The sequence below is a fragment of the Ambystoma mexicanum genome, chromosome 6q, assembly GCF_040938575.1.
Source record: "Ambystoma mexicanum isolate Mex_15411 chromosome 6q, UKY_AmexF1_1, whole genome shotgun sequence".
In the NCBI taxonomy this organism is placed as follows: domain Eukaryota; kingdom Metazoa; phylum Chordata; class Amphibia; order Caudata; family Ambystomatidae; genus Ambystoma; species Ambystoma mexicanum.
This window is the reverse complement of record NC_090937.1, coordinates 1,466,792,206-1,466,809,170: the sequence shown is the minus strand read 5'-3', so window position 1 is coordinate 1,466,809,170 and position 16,965 is coordinate 1,466,792,206. Positions and strand designations below refer to the sequence as shown.

The 16,965-nt window shown below is 44.0% G+C and overlaps 1 protein-coding gene across 1 annotated transcript in view; it reads left to right on the top strand.

Moving 5' to 3' along the window:
* The window catches only part of POLR1A (RNA polymerase I subunit A), a 1,786,762-nt gene that overhangs the window by 1,327,601 nt on the left and 442,196 nt on the right, over window positions 1–16,965 (top strand). Inside the window, exon 23 of the mRNA XM_069632173.1 lies at window positions 2,161–2,382. Within this exon, the coding sequence (XP_069488274.1) occupies window positions 2,161–2,382 (222 nt within the window). The remainder of the gene's footprint in view (window positions 1–2,160; window positions 2,383–16,965) is intronic.

Here is a 16,965-nt window from a genome sequence, read left to right as displayed (position 1 = left end):
GGTTGGTCCCCCGGGGTACCGAAGCGATACTGTAAACTGTTAGCGACCTGTATGATAGCAGCTAGACGGTGCATATTGATGAAGTGGACTAATGCAACCCGCCAGGAACATCTAAATGGTTGAGAGATTCAATATAGCTGAGTGACACGGACAGGGACTATGCAGCCCTCTGTGGGCGTCAGAACAGACCTAAAAATAGCTGGGATCCTCTCATGGCGTACCTTTGACACAAGATACTGCTATTATCTGAGAGGGAGCATAAATGAGAGGGGGTAAGGATCACGACATCGACCGCTCTCTTTGGATTGGTAACAACTAGACTAAGTTGGCTAAAGAACGTACCCCAATCGATGTAGCGAGCACCTTACAAGGCAACTGTCGGTGAATATATGTCATATTATATGTATTGCTGAGGTCTGATGATGTGAACCAGTTAATAAAGACATGTTTTATAAAAAAAAGAATATGCAAAATTCATTGGGAAAAGGGAGGATACCATGAAATATATATCTCTTTCCTTCTCCCAACACTTAGACCCTATATTTACGTTTACGTTTCCGATTAAATCAATTTTTAACAGTGGAGCGGAAAGGGAAATGGGACAAGTCTAGAACTGAAATGCACTGTAGGTTCTGTAATGAAGGTGGAATAATGGAGAGTCTAAAGCATTTGGTCTTGGGCTGTCACGCGCTCAGAGAACAAAGATTTACGATTTTTTAGATCAATGCAGTTGATTGAGTCCATCTGGATTAGGTTAATGTGGGGCAATCGTCAAATCCTAATCTTACCATTGTGTGCCTTTTTTGAAGGATACTTAGGGTAAGGCTGGAGGCTCAATAGACACAGCTATGTTACCTTTTCTTCTGAATGTGACTTTATGCTTTTTGGAGTTTTATTCTACTTACCAAATTGTATGAGTTTTAACTGTTTTTCTTTTTAGTTAACATGGCTTTTTATTTTACTGTATGATGTGAAAGGTTTATACTTTTGTTTATAAGCCAAAACACAATAGAAAAAAACATTTTTTTAGAAACTGTTGATCTTGGGGAAGGGCACCCCACGATTGTGGAATTGTGTTGAATTTGGGGAAGGGAACCCCAAGGTCTTTTTGTGGAACGATTTTGAACTTGGGGAAACTGAAAGCCTGCCAGGAGCTGGAAGAAGCTCAGAACTTTATTTTGTAACCCTGTTTTTTGGTTGCTGACATCCCTACAGATTGTATATCTTTAGTTGTCAGGGCAAGTATAGGTTTTGGGCACAGACAGACTTTTGAGTTGAACTTTGACACAGACTATCCTTAGTTTCTTTAGGTAGGGAAATCCCACCTTAGCATAAGGCAAGTTAGGCCTTACTCCCTCCTGGCATTTAAGAAATAAACCTTTAGAAAAGCAAATCTGTTGTTTGTGTCTTACTTCATGATGCCTTCACAGAAGGTACCACTTTCCACTTTCCCCCGATATGGCTCCCTCCACATGGTCCTCCCTCCTGCCAACAACCCCAGGGCCAGGATCAGGTAGTGTCTGCCTTTCCCCTTGTCATATGAGAGGAGACCACTACCAGTGTTTCAGTAATGTCTTTGCAGGTTTCATCACACATTAAACAAGCAGAGCACTACATCCTGAGGTCCAAAACTGCCAAGAAGTGGCCGAGCGCTAAATCTCTGCAACCAAGTTTGAAGCAAGAAGCATGTTGACTTTGGAACCCTGAGGTTGTGTTTTAAGATTAGGAAATTCTGGCATCATTTGTAATCCCCTAATCCTAACACTATTTTACTTAAATTGTTCTCAGAGACTTCTAGCGTGATTTTGTTATAGAAAGTTCCTTTACCCTTATAGTAGTTCATCGCAACTCCATCCTGACAACAGTAATGCACCTTGTTTGAACTGTTTACCCGGCTTGTGTGCGGGTTCAATTGATACTTCATCGCACCAAAGAAGAGATGTAGACTTTCTTCCTGTTCTGGAAAAATCTGATTACTCTGTTAGTGCAGAAGGTAAGGAACAGCAATTTGTTATGGAATGTACGGGTTCCGAGGCATTTCTAAATTGTTGCTTGTTTGTGATGTAGAATGGCTCTTTTTTCACTAAGCACATTGTCAGTCTACCAGATACTGCTCTCAACAGTTAAAAATGTCCATTATCTCTCTGACTTGATTTCTAGGTGATAAAGAGGTCGAAGCACTTGGATGAAGTATTGGCTAAAATGAATCCAGAGCAGGCCAATAAGCATTTCCGCCTTATCAAGCGGTGGAATGTCAAGAATCCTGTTTCTTTACCATGGCAGGGGGCATTTTTGCTGTTTTGTCAGAAGAAAATGTTGGAACTTCAACCAGAGGGCCTGACGGGACAACTCATAAGCGGCAGAGATCTTACAACCCACCAGGTATTTAACTACATCTAAACCTATCATATCAGGATAGGTGCCTTCATAAACCTATTTCCCTTTAGGTTATAGACTGTATTCCTGGAGTGTCAAATCAGCAACAGTGATGCATAAGTCACCTACAATGCCTCACTCATGCTTCAAGCGTTGCATCCAAAGTCTGGTGAGTCCAACTGCATCATATCAAGAAGGCCTAAAGTTCCTATTGCTTTGATTTACCTCCTTGCACATCCTTCTCCCTTTGTAATATTTGCTTGCTTCATCTGGCTGGTCTTCATTTGTTTGTCTTCACAAATTCAATTGGAACTTTGTGTTTTATGATCCCTCTCTCATGAAGGATGGGAATGGATGATATTGATCACCCAGATGATGATACAAATCATCACATCTGCTTCCAGAGTGTGAAGTATCTTTTATAAGACTTGTAGTTTGGGTGGTGCAAAGGTAATGGTCAGAGAAAAGTGAAACCGCAATGGATCTATTCTGTGTTTTATTTATTGCCTGATGTCATCCCCAACTTTCGAGTGGTTTGTGCCAAGGATGTACATAATTGAATGTTAATATTCAGATGCTTTCTGAGCACATGCAGGTCAGAGTCTGGTAAATGAGATGATGGAATATCTTCCCCAAGTGTAGGGAGAAGGTTAACTTTAAAAGCTGGTAGGGCAGAATCCCAGTTTGGGAGATTATTTTACTGCCATTCTTGTTTTTTAGACTTTATTTGTTATCAGATGAGTTTTTATTAAAGTATCCTCTAACTGTAATTCCTTTTGTGGTGCTGCCCTCCATAGCCCCAATGTCCACAGGGACCGGTGTGCATGCTAAGCACTAAATGTTTCCCTGGGTGGGCTCTGTCACCTAGAAACTGTGTTGGAGAGTAGACTGAGGACAGCTTAATGTTTTGCTTTTGGCTACACCACACTGCAGAGCTTTTTACTGTGGTAGTAGTAATATGCCTATATGGCGATGGCTCTAGGGATACTAATGCACTTTTAAAGCCTTACTCCAGTGATTTTGTTTGAGGCATTGCCTTTGTTTGGGCCACGGGAAATAACTGAAATGGCTTCCCGCAACTGCCTCTCTCAATGGGTAGGAGTTCTGTCAGACATCCCAAACCAGAGTTCTGTGGATTTGCTTGTGTGAATAGAGCATGGCTGAAAATCCACGATTGTATGCTTTCCAAATCTCTGAAAGGTGCATGGTCATGGGTTGGGGGACTGGATTATCTGAGAGAGAGCGAAAGAGAGAGATAGCTATATAGAAAGAGAGAGTGAGAGAGAGAGCCCCGTCGACGTCCATTTTCAAGTTTCGAAAACAAATCTTGGAATACTCAGCGACTACCACTAGCTATGCAGAGCATGTGAATCTAGGAACGACGAGTGGGCGTGTTCGTAATATACTATCCCTAGTGTGACATGTACTGTACCCATGGTCCTTCACACGTCAATGTCCTCAGATTGTTCTTTTCCGCCATCACAGTGGTCGCATTCCACAGAGTTCATAGTAGTTTAACTACTTTTATTTGTTAATTACTTACAATACCACCAGTGGTCGACGCCCTGCATGATGCATCATAAAGCGAGGAATTCAACAGACGAGTCAAGTTTCGATGACCCTCCTCAACAGCCCTGATCAGCCTTCGGCCTACACCGGGCCTCACCCTACACTAGGCTTCGGCCAATACAATATGGAGAGTGGGGGGAGGAACATAGTTGCTCACACTCAGAGAATGTCTCTAGTTCCCCCTATTATACTCCCGGTTTGCTGTTTTCTCTTTTCGTCATGAAAAAAAAGCCTTTAAAATGAGTTCTGCCCATCTTGAAACCGCAAGATTCCGTGGAAAGATACACACAATGTGTGTAATTACCTTTCATATGATCATCAGGCAATGCGGTGTAAGTTGTGCAGACTGTTTAGAACAAAGACGCTAAAGGATCGAAGGTCAAAGTGTTGGGCGGCGTACGCCATGTAGGCGGAGACGTCATTGGACTACCCCACTGGCGCAGACGAGCCTGATGAAGAGGAATACAGCATCAGCGCCTTCAGAGACACTGAGGATACAGGGCGGGAACAGGTTGACTCCAGCATGCTCGTCCCCAGCTTCGAAGGGCAAGCCTCGTGGTTGGCTCTGGCGAAAACCCCTGGCGACAGGCGCAAACATAAACATGGAGACTCAGATAAACACAGTAAGCACACAAGTGGCCACAGCCACAGTTCGGCGAAAACACTGAAAGTCGATCCACGGTACTCAACGCTCCTGTTACTACAAGTGTGTCTACAGTTAAGAAGGCCTCTGCATCCACGTGTAAATTCTCTACGCATGTCCCAAAATCCAAGCAGCTGTCAAGCACTGTTAGTACCATGCCCAACTATTCAACACTTTCGTTGCCGTTGATGCATTTGACAAAACGTGTACCAAAATAGGCGTATACGTCTAAACAAACACACACACAAGCCCCGAAACAGCAGCCGAAGTATTCAGAGGCTATTTCTGAAAGCCCTACTTACACCATAGTCACCTCCCCATTGTCACAGGCTCTTCAAAAAGTGATTTGAAACCACTATGGACAAGGTAGCCTCTTTTGTAGATTTACTTGGGGAAAGTAAATCTACAAAGGATTTAGGTGCAAAAGCCTAGGTGCATAGGGTGGGGGAGGACTCTTGTTCGTATGACCAGTCAGTCATCACATTCAATGAAGATAATGGAGACAACTCTTTAGTTCAGGGTGAACCCCAGTTTGACTTGGATGTCCCAGATCAATACTATATCCAATCCCCAGATGCTCCTGATGAGCCAGTAGCACAGTGATGATCAGCCTCTCTTTTATGATGTGTTAAAGAGAGCAGCTGAGCACTCTAAAATGAAAACCCACAAAACAGAGTAGGACACTGATGTTGTGGATAACAGTTTAAATGAGAAGAAATCCATGGGTGAGTATATACCTTTACTTCAATCAGTCAAAAAATGCATTACACTGGAGGAGGGGCTCAGGGGGGGATTGGAGACATGTATGGTGCGATTACCCGCAAATACAGCAGTTTTGGGAGAGGTCAAATAACAAATACAAGAAATGGTGCAAGGGCCCCATCATACTCTGTGAGGGAATGGATGTGTGGCCTTTTTGATCCAGAGTTTCAAATACCACTAAGAACCCAACGTAAATCATTTGTTATACTATTGACCGCAGCATGGGTGGTGCTAGCAAGGAAATGGAAACAGAAAATGCCTCCCACTAAAGTCGAATGGCTATGCAAGGTTTGGGATACACTTGCCATGGAATGGATTAGGTATAAAATACAAGGCGAGAGGGACAAATTCTGCTAAGAGTGGGGGTTGATACTGGACTATATGAAAAGGGACTATAGGTTACAATGGTGCCCCCAGAATTTTAAAATTGTTGATATAATGTAATGTTAGATGAACATGCAAAAGAACTTCCCCAATGAAAAATGGATAATGAAGCAAATGAGGAGAACGGAATGGGGGGGGAGTTGGGGAGGAGGGAGTTTCAAAGTTGGGAGAAAAAATGTACATACACAGCATTGATTTGTTATGACGATATTGAATTGTCAATAAAAAGACATTTTAAAAAGAAAATGCATGACACCATCTTTAGCTACTCCCTCTTTAACTAAGACTCTACACCCTTGCATAGAGATGCTGTTTAAACCAGCACCAACAGATCACATCGGGGGCATCTAAAACCGGATTCACTTGTAACAACCACACGTAAGAGGACAGGTACTCCCTGAGCAACTCCTAAAGCACCTCCAGATAAGGGGAGCGCACAGATATATAGTCTAGGGAAGAAAATGGCCACTTTTGCAGCTTTTCAAGCTAGAATCGCCAATATTACCACCCTCATGGGCAGTTACAATAGGGCCCAGTGGGACTTGGTGGAAGAGCAAGTAGACAGCGTTCCTGTACCCTAATGCTTCCATATTTTAAAGACTGTTTCTGAGGACAATCAGGTGGCTAATTCCATCATTAACAATTCTCTGATTGCAGCAAATACTGCAATGAGGATCATAGCAGAGGGAACTCTTATAAAATGTAATTCTTGGTTGAGGAATTCTGTTTTTAAACCAGAGACAAAGGCTACACTTAGCAAAGTGCTTTTTGCAAAAGCGGTAGACGATGCGCTGGAAATGGCCAAAAAAATACATAAAACGCTTGGAGACGCTGGGCCAGATTTTGAATTAACCATTCATGCAACAGGGCTGATTCAATTCTCGCTGCGCATTTCATGGCCAAGGGTTCTCTCGAACATCAAAGTCACGTTTATCGACCAGGTACTTCAACTTGGTTCTCTGGGCAAGGGCAGCCAGCACCTTTCAGGCCAGCTTTCAAAGAGGGTTTCGAAGGGGACGAGGTCAGGGCAGAGGCCAAGTCACTTAAGGCTAGGCCACCCCCGCAAAACAATGAAGCACATATTCAGTTTCCTTCCCATGTCTCCCCAGTATTGGGTCGCATTTCACAATTCACCCACGCATGTGAGGGAATCACTAAAGTGGGTATTGTCAACGGTATCAAAGGGCTACTGCAATGAATTTCTGGAATTACTGCGATATGTAAGAGTCTGACACAAAAGGTGGCATGATTCTGGCCAAAGACTTTTATTAAAAGTAAATACCTATCTAGGCCTATTACTTAGAGGGGTTTCCCTGCCCTAAGGACTGTCAGGATAGCCGTCAAAAGTAAATATTCCACTGCCTTGTGTCACAAACCCATTTCTGTCCCCCTACACTTGAAGCCAAACCAAAGAAACCAGTGATCTTCTTGACTTAGGATTGTCTCGGCTGTTCAAGAAAGGCGGGAGAATGTCTCCCTTTCCCAGGCCTTTCTGAGGCTTCTCTCGGTAGTTCACAATGTCAGGCATCTTAACACAGTTCAAAACATTAGGCTTCTGAACACAATTCAAAGCATCAGGCTTCTTAACACAGTTCACAATGCCAGGAGAATGACTCCCTTCCCCTGTGCTTTCCTTCCCAATTGTAAAGTCTCTCAATGGTCCCTGATCTCTGCTTCCCTGCCAAGTATGATCCTTATTAAATTGCTCTGTGGTTTCCCTTCTTCTCGTGTGAGTGGGTCCCAGACACATCATCTTTGTGTTCCGTTACCCGGGGTCCTTTTCTCCCAAGTACCACCACGAGGAAGATGGCTTGTGTTGCTCTTGTTTAGTGTGTCCCAGACCCTTAAGCTTCTCTTGTTGCGGGACAAACCTGGTTTACTATCCTGCCAGGTACTGTTACTATGAAGATTCTGACTGCACCTTCTTACTTTCCCACCAGCCAGCTAGAGTGCTCTGTCTACCTCTAGGGAGCCTTGCCATGGGTTCTAATCTGTCTGGGAACACCACAGTTTCAATCTTCCTCTGGGCAGCGCTGCCTTTCCTTCACGCAATTCCCAGGCTTCAGGAACGCTGAGAACTTCTCTCCGCCAGCTCGCCTTCTAGTCCTTCCACTCTGGGCTGGCCCTGCTCTTTCCAGCACCTCTCTTGGCATCCTGGTCTGCTCTTATCCACCTTCTATAACGATGCTGGCTCCTGCAGCTCCTCCAGGGAGGACTGGACACTTGCTTCCTGAGTCTTTCCTCCTTTTCTTCTCTGCTTGAACCAATGCGTAGCTGGCAACCACAAGAGCACTCGTGTTTTTTAAGAGCAATCTTCATGGTTCCGTTCCTCCTCATCGTCTCAGTATCTATCCTAGAACTCTCCCTTGGGTAGAATAGGATCTTCTTCATCTCAGTACTTGGTAATGAGGCTCTATTTTATTTTATTTATTTATTTTATTTGTTGAAAGCGGCCAGGAACCAGAGGTATCACGGCGCTAGTGGAATGCAGTTAGTTACAGGTACAGTAATGTATACATGCAGAACATTTCAGGCAATAATGTTAGGCATTGTATGGCATGTATGTCAGGCATCTAAGCAGTTCCTGTTCTTCCTCGTCCCAGTACTTTTAAAGGGGACTGACTTTTCAACCCTACCAACATACATAGGGGAGTCTGGTACAGCTGTGAAATTGACAGGGGAGGAGTGTGTGTGTTTTTATCAGAATACTGCATTCCCCTGCGAGGGATTATACAATGACTGCGCCGTTTTTACAGCAAACACCGAAAATGTAAACTTTTTTATTTTTACCCCATATCTGGGGGATGTGTACAGTATATAATGAATGTAGGCCCCCTGCATATATATGGGGTGAAACAGGGGGCAAAATAAAAAGTCTGTATTTTCTGTGGTTGCAGTAAAAACAGTGCAGTGATCAAATAGATCCCCTCCAACATAATGGTCATTGTTCTCCTGCCAAGGGTCTCCCCCTAGTGAAAAGGGGATGACATCCACTGATTTGTCACAGCAGTCATCCGCCCAGGGCAACAAAGATGTCCAGAGAGCATCAGCAGATTCTCGAAGCAGAGGCCCAATCAGTGCTCGAAAAAAACAGTGATAGAACTCGTTCCTCGACTAGAGGCAAACCAGGGTTTTTATTCAATATACTTCCTTATTCCAAAGAAAGACGAAACAATGTACCCTGTGTTAGACCTCAGACCTGGAAACACATATGTCAAGCCTCACAGGTTCAGGATGACAACCCTGCAGGAAGTCATTCCTTTGCTCAAGAAGGGTGACTACATGGCAACACTGGACATGAAAGATGCATACTCTCATATTACAATGTTCCCAGCTCATCTAAGGTACCTCAGGTTCAAGGTAGGGTCCACTCGCTACCAATTCAAGGTGTTACCCTTCGGCATTGTATCAGCCCCTCACAAACATTCTGGCAGTGGTGACTGCCCACTTAAGCAGGGAATACCCTTATCTGGATGACTGGCTCATAACAGGAGAAATGCCACAAATGTGTCAGTAATACACTAAACACACAATCAACCTTCTGTTTCAGTTGGGTTTTTCAATCAACGAGAATAAGTCAAGTGTTGTGCCCAACCAGGTAAAACTATTCTTAGACGCAGTGATTCAAACAGAAGATGCTCTAGTCTTCCTCTCCAACGAGAGGGTACAAAACATGCTCTGTCAAATTCTGTGTTACATACCTGATCGTCCGATAACTGTTCCAAAGGTCATGCGCCTTCTCTGAATGATGGCTTCCTGCATCTTTCTAGTGCCACACCCAAGGTTGCGCATGCCCGCAATACAAGAGTGGCTCGCAAAACGGTCTCAAGCAGATGGTCACTTTGACGATCTAGTGGTCATTTCGTAGGCTGTACTGGAAGCACTGCAGTGGCGGGCAGGGGAAAACCTGTTAAACAGAAAACCTTTTCTCACCCCTGCAGCAGCAGCCACTCTAAGAGCCGCATTACTTTCAGGGTGTGGTGTGGAGCCCACTATCTCCACCACACAGCACACAACATTTGACACAGTCTCTGTCAAAACAGCATATCAACATCGTAGTGTTACTAGCAGTGTAGAAAGCATTACGACCTTGCAACACCATCTAACAGGGAAGACAGTTCTAGTCCTCACAGACAGAACAGCAATGTTTTGAATCAACAAAGTGGGTCACATTTTCTAAATCTGTCCAGCCTAGCACAGAAAATATAGAATTGTTCTCTCCAAAGTATCTGTGACAAGTCTAGAAATATCTTCATTGAGTCTCTGGAGGAAAGCTAATCTTACGTGGCCAGGGAAAGGCTGAAGCCAACTGGCTCTGACGCTGGGGGTGGCTATTGCGATGAATCTGAGGTGATAATCCCAAAGACCCTGACCTTGGAACCCTCTCATGTGGCCAGGGAAAGGCATGCGCTTCCTGATCCGGTCCCTGGGGGTGGTGTTCTGCAGGAGGATCACATGGGAGGGGACTGAGGTCAGGGGAATTGGGAGAACCCTCTAACCAAATCCCCTAATGTTCCCATGGTCTTAATGGCCTATTGTAAAATTGAAACAATTGATTTAAAAAGGAACAAGAACATTAGGGACCCCAAGTCACATAATGCTCTAGGTATTGGGACGTGGAAGAGGTGCTCAAAGGTGCAGAACTGTAATGTGCAGTCTAGTTGTTTTAATGACCCACATCTGAGCGGGACCTTTAAACACTTAGAACCCCCTCGGGTGCAGGCCATCAGAGAGAAGCTGTGGAAGCAGCAGCTGAGGCAGTTGGAATGAGATGGAGCCGCTTCTAGATTGGAAGTCAGAAGCCCTGTGGGATGCAGAGTACATGTAGCATGAAGCAGTATAGAGGCTGGCTGTCCCAAGAGCGAGAGGAGCTCTACTTGTGCTGCAGCATGCGACTCCGGTGTGTGGTATTCACTGGAGTGCAGTAGGAGCAGAGAAAGCTCCAGCTACAGGATTCACAAGCAAGGGAAATGTTACCGGAGCTGTCAGTGTCGGTGAGTCAGACGAAGGAGCAGCGGGTCTATTGGAGGTGAGTTTGCCTCTGTCAAGGGAACCCCGGGGCGCTCCAAAATAGACCGCTAACACCTGCTAAAGGTTTTGAATACCCAACTATTGAATGGAAGCCAATTAAGCATAACCGTTCTGTTAAATGAGACAGAATTGAGGAACATTGTATCCACCATTGTCAAAGCCAGAAGGGAAGAATATTCACACAAGATGAATGTGGTTTAGAAAGAGCATTTTCAAAAGGGAACTATAGCCAGTATTGCCAAAGAAGATCAATTGAGGAAAATCCAGTATCGCCAAAGCAGGCAATTAAATAAAATCATGTATGGCAGAACAGAAGCCCTCCTTGAAACAGATATCAAGAGGAAGATAATCTGCTTTGCCTGGGGCAAATTAATCCAAGTGAGAGACATTGCCAGTGGGTTGTGATCTATTCGTGAAGCATTTGCTCGGTTTTTATTTTTTGTCTACATTAAGGATTGAAGTGTAGATACCTTGAGGCAGCCTGACCACAGAGTACTTGTAGTAGTGGTAGGAGTTTTATCCTGGCAGGCGAGCACACCAGGAAAGGAACTATTAGTGGTTAGTCCTGGCAGGTTAGGACACCGGCAAGAAGACAAGTACTGCAAAGTGTTAAAAGGTTGTGGTGGCAAGAAAGTGGCAAAGCCACTTATGTGTTGTAATGAACTATTGAAAAATCATACTGACAAAACTTTATTATTTAAGAAGATATGTTTAAATAGTTGTGCTTTGCAAAGAATGTAAATGATACTGAAAACTGACTGGAAGTGCAAAGACAATGTCTTTTGGTTTGTCAAGCAAGAACTGTGGATTTTGACAAGCATTTTGAAGAACAATATATTTTGTTGAACAATAAGACGGAACAAGTGCCAAGTGAAAGACTTGTGGAGTGAAGATAACTTTGTGTTAAATTTGGAATATAACATTTCTATTGAACAAAACTTTCTTCATTTGAACTATGTTTTGGAAAATCCTGAATTAACCCTGGGGAAGGGGATCCGACCCTGGATACAATGATATATGTGTACACAGTTTGTTTGCATATTACTGTTATGTTATTGAGTTTTACCAGCCATATTATATCTGTATGATTTGTTGGATGTATGAGTGTGCGGGACAGATTACTTTTTAGAGTGTTTTCCTTTAATCTTAGTTGGACAGACAGGGAAATCCTTTTTAGGTTAGGGAAAGTGAGGCGTTTATCCCACCCTTATTTAATAAAATGGCTACTTGGGGGGAAAAACTCCATCTACTTGTCCACCTCACATTTCTGACTCCTTACACTATCTGCAGAGGACCGCATAGGGGAAGACCAACTCCAGAGAAGTAGAAAACACTGAACCAAAATACCCTTACAGCCATAAGTCTACATGACACCCATGTACCTTTACAAATTACCTGTATGGCCTATTGTGACATAGATACTAATTTCTCAAGTTTTTACAACCGATCACCCTATTTACCTCACACCCCCAGCCCCCATTTTAGTACTGAGAGGAGGAAGAGGGATGGAGCAGTGAAGATGACCAGAAGCGGTAAGCCAACGCTGCGGTCTAGTCTTTGGAAAATATGGACCAATGCCAGGAAGTTTAAAACTGCCACAGCTGACAGGGATCTAAGAGAGAGGCAGATTCATTGGCTGTTCACAACTTGTTCTGACGCTGTGTCACGATCACGCCTTACCTTACTGCTTGATGTAGTCATCTTGTGATGTAAACGTCCTCCGGTCTCCTAGGCAGCCACTGCAACCAGGGGATCAGACTGTGTCTTGGCTCTGCCTGGGGAATGCAGAGCAAAGAAATGCAGGGAAAAAACCTCTTCAGGGCAAACAAGCCTGCTAAGGAGATACTCGTGGAGAAAAGCAGCAGCAGCCGCGACATCCCAGGATCAGAAAGATGCAGGCAGCTGCAGCTGTGAGGAAAGGAGGCAGGGATGGACAGCAGCGAGAATTGAAAGGAGAATTCAGAAGGAAAGGAAACGCAGCGTACCGCAATGGAGTAATGTTGCAACGCAAAGCAGCAATGTCTGGTTACAGTGAAGTATGCTTCTAGGTGAATTACATAATTGCGTGAGGACGTGCACCGGTCTAACATCGCCAGCCATATTGGGAAGGGCATAGGTCTTTCCAACGATGCCCGATGGACCAAGTCGGACTTCCCAAGTGATACCGGCAAACCATGATACGCCGGTCAGGACGCCCAAGACAAGTGTAAGAAGCAGCACGGAAGCTGACATGAACGGTGTGCAGGGAGAAACTTACTGCTTGATAACCATGGGCTACTGGACACGCCCATAGTGACGAAAAGCAAAGCGGAAGCTGACCGGCTGACGGGACACATGTCTAGTCAGCAGACCAGGAGAGAAGCCGAAAACGAGTCGTGAAAACCGCCAACGTCGCCCGGTAAGCCCAGGAAGACCAAATGGGTTACCGGAGCTCAGGAAGGCAAATGCTGTTTTGCAGTGGTAATGCGGCAGAGCCCAATTGAACATATTTAAGATACTGACAGATGAGAACATTAAGAAAGGAGCGGAAACCCAATATTTCAAAGAAAGGATTAATACATGGTTCCTAGTGACATTTCCGAATGCCATATTTTCGAAATGCAATTTTTTCGACACCAAAATGGCGAGAAATTTTTTTTTCGAATTTTCTTTTTATTTTTTAAATGGGGGGGTTCCCTCCCCAACCCCCCTTTCTTTTTTATAGACACTTTTTTTTCTCGTAAAACACAAAACAAAAACATTAAAAAAAAACATTCTGAATTTTTTTTTCAGCAATTTATTTTTGACAAAATGCCATGTCGAAAATATTTTTTCGATAATTTAACTGGATACCTTAATACACATGCAAACAGTGTTAAAGGTGGGTCAAAAACCCACTTCTCAAGAGGAAGATTTGATACACATGTGAATTGTGTTGGTTAAGAGAGGATCAGGGACTGAACACTTGAAAAGAGGAATTAAAACAGAAACACACTTTGTCAAAAGAGGGTCAGTAGCCCAATATTGGAAAAACATTGTCACATGGAGTAAAGAAAGAGTAAATGTAGAAAGGAAAAGTCTTGGCAAGTCAGTGAACCAGGCAGACAGTGAGTCTGCGATTCACATCCAAGAGAGGAAAACAAAAGGAAGTGAAGTGATGTCCTGGCAGAAGTGTTAACCAGTATAGGGAAAAGGAAGGGAAGTGATATCCTGGCAGGAGAGTAAACCAGGAGTGAGAAAAGAATGTGAAGTGATATCCTGGCAGGGGAGTAAATCGGGAGTGGGAAAAGGATGTGATGTGATATCGTGACAGGAGTGAGAAGAAAAGTGAACGTGAAATTTTGTATACAAGAGGGGAGATTCAAACCCCTTTTAAGGATCAATAAGAACGTCACAAATATCCTGGCCGTAGAGTATACCAGGGGTAGAAAGAGGATTGAGTATGAGAAATTGTATGAGAAATTGAATATTGTCAAGAACTGTGCGCATAAAGGAAACTCCAGGGAAAAGTCAAGATCCTTGACTAAAGTTGAATTGTGGAAGTAAGCATAACAAATGGAGGAATTAAAAAGGGAGGACTTATTCCCCTGGTGTGAAGTGGAAAGATGTTTAAATATTGAATGTGGAAAATAGAAGAAGTTAAGGAAAAGAAGTATTTTCCTCACCACTGTTCAAGTATGCAAACTGGAGGACCTCAGGGGAGAAGAGCGAAACATAGGGGAGGAACTCCCTCCATTTTTGTGAAGATGTGGGACATTATTCACTTTTAACAAGAAGTGCTGAATAAACATTGAAGAAACAGAGAAACCATAGGGGAAGGGGAGGCCTTTAGAAGTTTTATTTATTTTCTGCACCATAAGAACATTACATTGAGAACTTTGTAGTACATAGCTTACCTGAATTCTCTTTTGCACATTATACTGAGTTTAGAGTGTAAGAGTCAGTTGAGGGTTTTTGGACACAGGATGGACACAACTTTTGTTTAACATCTCGACACAGACGGTCCTTAGTGTTGTTGAGGCAGGGAAATCCTTCTTAGGATTAAGGATCGATAGAATTTACCCCAGCCCTCTTAATATTTTGATTAAAGACGGCACCTAACATGCCACTGCGTCTGAGTGTTTCTCTTGATCTAGTACAGACAGAAAAGCTGGAAATGGTCTCTTCAAAGAAACATTTTTCTCCTGTCACAAAACGGTCCAGGAGAACACAACTGTCTGGCAGATGTGCTAAGCAGAAGCATAGAATTCTCATCAGAGCACAAATGGGAATTGCACACACACATATTCTAGACAACATCTTCAGGTAATGGGGCATCCAAACATAGATCCCTTCGCAACCAAAGAGAATGCACAATTCCAGCCTACGTATCCAAATTTCCCCAGACAAAGTCGAAGGGGAACACACTGGGGATCAGTTGGTCAGGGACGTTTGCACATGCTTTTCCCCCAACACCACTACTCAACGAAATAATCCACAAAATACACCAGGAACATCTCGTGATGATCCTAATGGCACCAATGTGGGTGTGACAAACCTGGTTCTCACACCTACTCAAGATATGACTTTACGCACCAGTCAAACTGCAAAGCCCTTACAACATGTAATATTGTCACAAACGTACACTGTTATTTCAATAAATGGAAGTGATTTCTGTTATGGTGTAGAAGGAATGATGTCAACCCTATTGACTGTTCACCTTCTAATATATTGCACCATGTGATGAATCTGATATGATGATATGATTGGTTATTTATAACGTGTTTAATGCCCAGAGGTTTCTAAGCGCGGACCCGGGGATCGAACCTGTGTTGCTCCTTGTTGTCTTGCTTCCAAGGCGAGCACGTTGCCACTGAGCTATGCTCCAGGGACAAGGGCCCCGATACAAGGGTCCTTTGCATGTGAGGGAACCAGTGGAGGGAAACCCCCATCAGCTTTTCTGTCCCATAGACTGTCTAATACATACAGGGAAAATATAAGCTAATAGTTTCTTTGGGCTTACCTATGGACTACCCTACTATCTTTGCCATTTATGTGTTATCCTCTAGGATAGGAGAATTGAAGATATTACCCATCTTGTCCTGCAGGTCTGAATTAAAGTTGAAGTATGTTTTATTTTCAAATTGAAGCAAACCAAAAAAGGTGATGGCTGTAAGGTTTTGAATTAATCATAAGCTCTAGCATTACTCTGGGCAACCCTCCAGCCATCGTTCTTCACCTTGGAACCTGAGGTGCACCGGAAACAGCATGCCATATGCGTTGTTGCGTTCACAAAGGAGCTTCTTAACACCAAAGGATTGATCTTTTTTCTTGTTGAACCGCAACTGAGAAGTCCGGATAGATTTATATAGTGCTGGACTCATACCGTAGCTCCTTCTTGTCGGGCGCCATCTTCAGAGGTGGTCACAATCTCTAAAGTCTACTATGCAGGCTATTCGGGTGTGGGTAGTCACTAGGCTTGGGTTTGGCCATAAGGACATGATGCGCCCTCTCCTCAGTGAAATTTGGATATAGTGGGGGGTTACCAGTATTTCACGCAAGAGGCTTTCCACTTCATTTTCCATATTACCTTGGGGTGCCTCCTCAGGGACTCCAATGACCCACACATTATTCCTGCGTGACCTTGACTCTAGGTCATCACACTTTGCTCCGACAGCCTTCATATCTTTAGATAATGTACTGATGGTGGCCTGCATGGTAGCAATGGTGTCTTCGGCTGTACTGATTCTGGCTTCTGCAGCACTAATTTGCTCTAACTCCCTCAAGCTGGGACCAGATGGAGGTGATGTTGGCCGTGATATCATCCAGTTTCCATTGACAAACCATTTTTCCATAAAGAGAAATGATATACATCTTGTGGACACGTGAACTGTGCACCCGGACTGCCTCCATTTTCTGCAGGGATTTGCTGCTGCACGCCCACTGGCTTGGATACCGGCAGCGCAGATTTAACCACGCCACCTTATTCTTTACTTGCAGCTTTCATCATAATGCTCAGACCCAGTAATGGTGATTGCCAGTACCACACTACTCAAGTCAGCTGCACCCGTGGGGCAAATGTTGAGCAGGAGTCTCTAGCCAGACAGCTCACAAGCATCTGGGAGAGCACCGTGCAGTGTAAGGGGTTCCATATGGGACACCACGGTCAGGAGGGTCAAAGCGCCACACGTGCCTCCAGTAGTGAGTGTGAGAAGGCAGCCGGGGTGAAGGAGTAGAGGAGC